We start from the raw sequence: 7993 nt of genomic DNA on the forward strand, positions 1-7993 counted from the left end.
TTTGTTGTTCATGAAAGAGCCCCTCAATTTTGATAACTCGAAAACCATGGAAGAAGTTATATGGAAAGAGATGGGCTGACAAAAAGGGGATTAAATTTACCTCCAATGATAAGGGGAATAAGGCCAAAGTCAACAAAGAACCCTATAAAGGTCAAACAGGCAGGAGTATGAACACAAATTGGCCCGGATTCAAGCTTCTAGGTGAGACTAAAAAAAATGAGTAGACAGGGAGAATTGAAGTGGAATTAACAACTAGACCCCCTATACAGTGTTGGGGATGTAGAGGGCCACATTATGTCAAAAACTTCCCACACCGCAAGGGAACTGATTAGACTTCACAGATTCAAGAAGCATCTATTGTGGGAGACGTGGCAAGAAGTATTCCAAAATTAATGCTGCCCTTGAAGACCATCAAGCAGAACATAATAGAACAATGTTGTTTGCAAGTTGTTAAGTTTAAAAGTCCTTGGTTAGTACAACTAGCCACGAGAGCAAAAATAAAGGTGTTGGCGAAGGTCAGCAACTGCCCCCTCAAGTTAGCAAGTCAGTCTATAATGGCCAACTTGAATGTGTTACCTTTGGGATCATATGATATCCTTATAGGTATGGATTGGTTAGAAAAACATTGGTCCCTCATTAACTGTAAAAACAAAACTACTAACTACATGGATGGGGAGGGAAAGAGGCAAGAAATTCAAGGCATACTAAGACCTCTGAAATTAAAAACAGTGACAATCTCTCAATTAGCAAAATCAATAAGAAAAGGTTGCCAGATTTATGCAATACAAGTAGGATATACTAATTCAAAGAATAAATTTGTTTCTCTAGAAAATATAGTGGTGGTGCAGAACTTTCCAGATGTATTTCCTGAAGAAATTTCGGGACTCACTCCAAAAAGGGACATATATTTCACCATTGAGTTGATTCTAGGAGCTAGCCTAGTCTCCCGAGCTCCTAATCGAATGAGCATACCAGAGTTGAAAGAATTAAAATTGCAGCTACAAGAGCTACTTGATAAAAAATATATACGTCCAAGTGTATCACCTTGGGGAGCTCCGATGCTTCTTTTTAAGAAGAAGGATGGAACTTTTTGGTTGTGCATTGATTACCATCAATTAAACAAACTAACTATCAAGAATAAATAACCCTTACCTCGTATAGATGAGTTATTTGATCAGATGAAGGGAGTGGCGGTGTTCTAAAAGATTGACCTCCATTCATGTTACCATCAGATTAGGATAAAGGAAGAGGACATAGCAGAAACTTATTTTAGAACTTGTTATGGACACTATGAGTTCATTGTGTTGCCCTTTGGGCTCACTAATTCTCCCGCAACCTTCATATGCCTCGTGAACAATATATTTCATTAGTATTTGGATAAATGTGTGTTAATTTTTATCTATGACATACTGATTTACTCTCAGAACATAGAAGAACATAAGGAACATCTCTGAATTGTTCTGCAAGTTTTAAGAGAGCATTAATTGTACACTAAGTATAGTAACTATTATTTCTTCAATGAACAAATCCAATACTTAGGACATGTCATTACCAAGGATGGAATTGTTGTGGACCCGGAGAAAATAAAAACTATCATGGAATGGCTGGTACCAAAGGACGTGGCTGATATAATATCATTCATGGGTTTAGGTAGATACTATAAATGCTTTGTTGAAGGTTTTTATACGGTGGCATACCCCATTATTTCCTTTGCAAAAGAAAGGGAAAACCTGTAGGTGGACCATGGATTGTCAAAGAAGTTTTGATCAACTCAACATTTACTTACCACCACACCCATTTTGAGCATTGTTGATCCAAATAAAGATTATGTGGTTTGTACAGATGCCAGCAAGGAAGTTGTAGGTGGTGTATTAATGCAGGAAGGTAGGGTTGTTTCCTATGAATCTAGGAAGCTTAAGGAGCACAAGAAGAAATATTCAGCCTATGATTTAGAGCTGACAACAGTCATTCATGCCTTAAATATGTGGCAACATTACTTGATGGGTAAGAAATTTTTGTTAATGACTGATCATCATAGTTTAACTAATTATTTCAAACAGCCCACCTTGAATTCTAGACAAGCTCGTTGGGTTGACTTCCTAAGTGAATTTGATTTTGAAATCAAGCACTTGAAAGGAAAGGAGAACCAAGTTGTGGATGCCTTAAGTCGAAAGGTAAACTATTTATATGAGGTCACTTTCAGTGAGTCACGAACTACTTTTTATGAGCAAATTAGAGAGGCAACAATGCAAGATTCAGAATATAAATATTTATGGCAACAAGCTAAAATTTTGAACAACCCTGAACAACAACTGGGATATGAGGTAAATCCAGAAAATTTATTGATTTATAGAAGAAGAGTATATGTGCCTAATCAGAAAAATCTTAAAAATTTAATCTTAGATGAATATCATAAGATCCCATATGCAGGCCATCTCGGGTACCAAAAGTTAATTACTGCACTTAGAAAGGAATTTTTCTGGCCCGGTATGAAGGAGGTAGCAAAGTATTTAGCCCGCTGTCTAGAATGATAGCAAGTGAAAGTGGAACACTGTCACCCGGCAGGATTACTCCATCCATTGCCCATTCCAGAATGGAAATGGAAAACCATTTCCATCGATTTTATTGCAGAACTACCCAAGTCAAAAAACAAAAACGACTCAATAATGGTAGTAGTAAAAAAACTGAGCAAATCTTCTCATTTCATACCGGTACAATTAACCTACAAGGCCATGCAAATTACTAACATATTTATACAAAACATTTTTAGATTGCATGGAATACCCAAGATGATAATTTCCGACTGTAATGTGAAATTTACCTAAGATTTCTGGAAAAAATTATCTGAAGGGTTAGGCACATAGTTGCACTTCAGTACTACTTACCACCCTCAAACGGATGGATAGACTGAGCAAGTAAATCAAGTAGTAGAAGATATGTTGTGGATTTACGTAATGCAACATCCATCTAAATGGGAGGACTACCTACATTTGGTAGAGTTTCCTTACAACAACGACTACCATACATCTTTACAGATGAGTCCATTTGAAGTATTATATAGACGTAAGTGCAGGACACCCTTGAGTTGGGGCAGCCCAAAAGACAAATTGATGCTAGGTCCAAACATGTTAAAAGAAATGGAGGATATGGTTAAAAAGGTATGCTCCAACCTAAAATTCGCTCAGGACCGACAAAAGAATTTTGCTGATCGGAAGAGAAGTTTTCAAGAATTTCAAGTGGGAGATCATGTTTATGTATGGGTACGAGCCAAGAAGAGTACATTGCAATGGACCAGATGTGCTAAATTAGCACCCTGATTCTATGGTCCTTTCCAAATTTTGGCTCGAATTGGGCCAGTGGCTTACCAACTTGCCCTACCCAGCCATATTCATGTGCATAATGTCTTTCACGTTTCTATACTTAAGAAATACGTATATGATCCTAAACATATAATTAGTTGGCAGGACATACATGTAATTTAGAAAGATTACTTAAGAATAAGGCATATTGTAACAGGCTAATTAATAATGAAAAGGACTGACTAATTTTGTCTTCTTGTGTATAGGTCGAATCGGAAGGCGAGTTCTTAGTTGAACCCCTGGGTATACTCGATCAGAAAGAAGTAACACTGCGGAAATGAGTTACCACCCAAGTTAAAGTGCTTTGGCGACACTATGGGTCGGAGGAGGCTACCTAGGAAGACGGGCACGTTATGAGAGAGACATTTCCGAACCTATTTTCAGAGAAGAAACATTGGGACGATGCTTAATCTTAAGTGGGGAGAAGATGTGATATACCCAGCAAGTGTAAATATTTAATTTACTGCAGAACTAAACAAACTGATTATTATTATTATTATTTTATAAAACTATTTGTTAAATAAAGTTATGTAGGAATGGAATAACAGTTATATGTAAATATTGTTTTCACACGTTAAGTAGCTAGGATTGACAGTTACCTGTCTCTAACTAATTTCTTGAATATTTATTCAAGAAAGATCAAGACGATAGGGGTATGTGAGATCAAGAGAGAGAAAGAGGAGAAATAATTGAAAAGAGGACTCTGCGCTGAAGGGTCATGTAGATTTCTAGAGCTAAGTCTGGTTGCGACCAGATAGCTGTTCTATGAGAGATTATAGTCTCAAAGATAGTTCCTGTGTTTGAGGAACAACTCGAGGGGGGACAGCGCGTCAAGGCAGTCTCACAGTTGGTAGGAAAGGAGCAACAAAAGCCAAAGTCTGGTAGCAGGCTCTTGTTTGGAATTCAACAATAATTTAGATAAGTATACTTTTGTATTGTATAGGTACAATAATGAGTGATTTGCAGGTTTAAGGTTCTTTAAAAAGAAGCAAAGGGAAACAATGTAGTTCAGACAGAAGTAAGAAAACTTATGTTATTCTGTTCAATAAAAGAAACCATAGAATTGATAACAAACAATTTACTTACTATATGTTCAAGTGTGGAAATTTGTAACTGTCATAATAAAAAATCATGGTAGCCATCTAAGGAACAATAAAACAATAGTAGATACTGACTAAGTTACATTAACCCTTAAATTCCTTTCTTAGGAAAAGTTAAGATCCCCTCGATTATCTTTACCACATTAGAATAATACAACAGTAACAGGGTTGATGCAAATGCCAAACCAGAATATCAAGAGATTTAAATTATTATAGAAGGAAGCAGGGTTTTGTTACCACAACCAAACCTAGAATATTGAGAGATGTCATTGATATAATGGAAATTCATTATGAAATAACTTTTAACAAATTCCAACAAATAATATAAAATTTAGATACAATTTTCGACTAGAGAAGGGTTAAAAACTGACAGTCATTCCAATATATAGAAAACAATCGACAAGGGTTGATATCCATTAAAGAATAGGTAAGAAATCCATTACTATTCCACGGACAAAGAACTTGCCGCACTCAGCCATTAACTAGAAACTGGCCTTTGTAATTTTGTAAACAAATTATTACACAGTAGACAAATGGGACAGAAGGAAAATTACCCATGAAAACAATTAGGATGCAAACTTCCTGAACCATGTTATTACGCAGAGAATAAGCCAACCCAGTACAGATTTGAGTCAAAAAATAGATAATCCGAGCAAGATGAGAACGACATGTCCATGACAGTAAATAGTTCATAAATTAACATTCGAGACTGAAAAATTTGTCTCCATTTAACCATAGTCTAATGGTAGGACAAGGAAACAAACTAAAACTTGAACCACACAGCTAGGGTCTACCGCTACCTTATAACCAGCTTATGTCGAGCTAAGCCAACAAGGGTTTAGGGTAGGCCTAGTTCGCAATATAACTAAGTTTGTATTATAAACCCAGTTGTAATAAATACCCTAAATAATTACATTAAAAAAATGCTTCAGAGACAAGATTTGTCTTAAATAATTTATAGCTAACTACAACAGCTACCAAATATGTGAAAACGCCTTCGACTAAAGCATAGTACCTAGTAAAAAGACTTGATAGTTTCATTCCAGATGTGCTAGCCACTTTGGAAATTCAAACTCCAGCTTTTGCCCTTCCTTGCAAGCCAAAATTTGTACCTCGCAACAATAAAAGACCATAAGATTAACAACGATACTTATCCAATAAGTGTGAACAAAAACAATAACTTAAAACCCTAGGTTTAAGAAAGAAACCTTACCTGAAACGCAAATCGGGCCTAGGGTTGTTCCCACATGGTTGTGCATTGAGTAGAAATGCACAATTCTGCAGAGGGAAAGCCTATCGATAAACAAAGGCATGGACGAGAGAAGTAAACCGACTAACTACGCACATAATAGCCATGTCGAGGAAAAAAAATGAACAGAATAGTAAACCATTCTTACTGCGAAGGAGCAACAATAACCAGGTACAATGTATGTCGTGGAGATAGACATGCAGCGGAGGCATCGGAAAAAGCAAATGAGATCAACCGTTTGATGGCAAACAGTGATAGTGTTCGTAAATGAAGAATGAGTATCGGGGCGAGAAGGGCCAGCTGGAGAGAAATGGAGGATTCCAGATTCATCGCACTGCCAGGCCTTGGCAATCACGTTGCCCAGAAAATCAATTGCAGAGATAAAAAGTCATTGGAAAGTAAAGCTTGTCGGAACTTGAGTAAAAGCGACCACCATCCCTTTGACCAGCATCGTAAGGCAGGATAAATGGTATTAAATAATAAAACCAAATCTTTGAATTACCCATAATTATATGGAGATATGTAGGAGCAATATAAGGTGTACATAACTTGTTAATTTTGTCAACGTAATAGTATATATTCGTGTATTGTTTAATTCCAATAAGAATTTTTTTTTTAATGCTTACATGGGTATGCGACATAAAGATATGACTAAATCTATTTAAAAATTTAATAATAGGAAAATTTTATTTATTTATATATTATGTTATGTTGAAGAAAATTTTATTTTTTTATAATATTAATATTCATAAGTATATAGTGATTTTTTCTATATTTCTTATAATCATGTTATTCAAAAGAAATTGAATTTAGGTAAGAATATAATTACTATTATTATGTGATAACTTTAACTAACAATATTGTGAAAAATATTATTATATTCATGTCATTAAAAAAAATTGAGTTTTGGTAGAGTAACCAACAATATTGTGAAAAAATTATCATTATATTCATGTCATTGAAAAGAAATTGAATTTAGGGAAAGAGATAATGACTATTATGTGATATCTCTAACTAACAATATTGTGAGAATAAATATATTATACAATTGAGAATAGTAATTAATTAATAATATTTAATATAAAATAAATTTTTTATATTATTTTAAATATATCATAATTCTAATCTTGAACTTCAATACTTGCGTAATAAAACCTAAGGCCATATTCACAAGTCTTAATCCAATATTTATTGACGTACTCCACTGAACACAAAACAATATATACTCTTCCATAATCTAAGAACGAAATACAAAGGATTTATGCTGTTTTAGAAGGCCAGATTTATCTAGTCTGCTCCGATGGGCAGGGGCTATATATGCCCTCCTATAGATTTAAAACCAGCTACTTGGGACTTTCCATGATTTGAAATCTGGAAAGGCCTGAGGGCATTTACTCTGATGAGCGAAAACACCATTTATTTGCTTACAAGCATCGTCAACATACACCTACGTTGAAGAGATACCGTCACACAAAACATTAAAAGGAAATTAACGAAAACTAATACGATATGATATATCTGGATATCAGAGAATTCAGTATGGTTTCTGCCCTACATAGTTCCCAGGCGGGTCGTAGTTGCAGATAACAAAAATCCAGCCGTTGTCGCATTGAGCTTGAGCGCAACCTAGCCTCCTGGAATCTCTCCACACCACCTGAGTATAGTGCCCGCATACTTGATCTTCAGCGCAGCGATTAGAAGAGTAATCATAATATTGCTCCTCGCTAACCCACGACATCACGGCACCTCCCAAGGGATCTGCGTTATCCGACGGCTCGTAGATATTTTCTCCGTACTGGTCACCAGAGTGCTGCAGAGCGCAGTCTCCTATGCGTTGATTCGCATAATCTTGTGCATAAGACGCGACGCTATCGTCCCATACCAGAGCCTCGACACCCACTTGGGCTGTCGCGTCATTGTGAGGAGATAAGAATTGCTGTTGCACATCTTGGCCTTGCCCGACCAAGCAGTGGCATGCCATTTGCAGAAAAAAAGCATACTTGAAAAACCACTTCATATTGACAAAACTAACCCTAATGTCAATCCCAAAATGAAATCATTCCCTCCTCAGCCGATTCAGTCTGAGAAAACAAGAAGCTGGTTATGTATATTTATAACAACTGCAAGGCAATTCCTAGTAAAGTACTTAATGCAGATTAATAAGATGTTTATAAAGTTTATGATAGCTCGGTAAAAGGATGAGCAGTGTCAGTAAGATAAGATCGTCAAAGAATTGACATAAGTTAGTGGATGTGTTGTGTCAAGGTACCAAGTGGATTGTGAGA

At 36.0% G+C, this 7993-nt stretch overlaps 1 protein-coding gene across 1 annotated transcript; it reads right to left on the reverse strand.

Moving 5' to 3' along the window:
* Positions 1 to 6984: 6984 nt before the first annotated feature.
* LOC149241030 (pathogenesis-related protein 1A-like) lies at positions 6985 to 7731 on the reverse strand. Its single transcript, XM_089367419.1, has one exon. It carries the CDS (start codon positions 7723 to 7725, stop codon positions 7243 to 7245), a length of 483 nt encoding a protein of 160 aa, XP_089223545.1. The 5' UTR covers positions 7726 to 7731; the 3' UTR covers positions 6985 to 7242.
* Positions 7732 to 7993: the final 262 nt, after the last annotated feature.

This window comes from Pinus tabuliformis, chromosome 8 (genome assembly GCF_031772625.1).
Source record: "Pinus tabuliformis cultivar Carrire ecotype Pingquan chromosome 8, CPIR1, whole genome shotgun sequence".
In the NCBI taxonomy this organism is placed as follows: Eukaryota; Viridiplantae; Streptophyta; class Pinopsida; order Pinales; family Pinaceae; genus Pinus; species Pinus tabuliformis.

What these genes read in the sequence shown, in the direction of transcription:
- LOC149241030 (XM_089367419.1), bottom strand. Translation starts at nt 7,725, where the DNA reads ATGAAGTGGTTTTTCAAGTATGCTTTTTTTCTGCAAATGGCATGCCAC.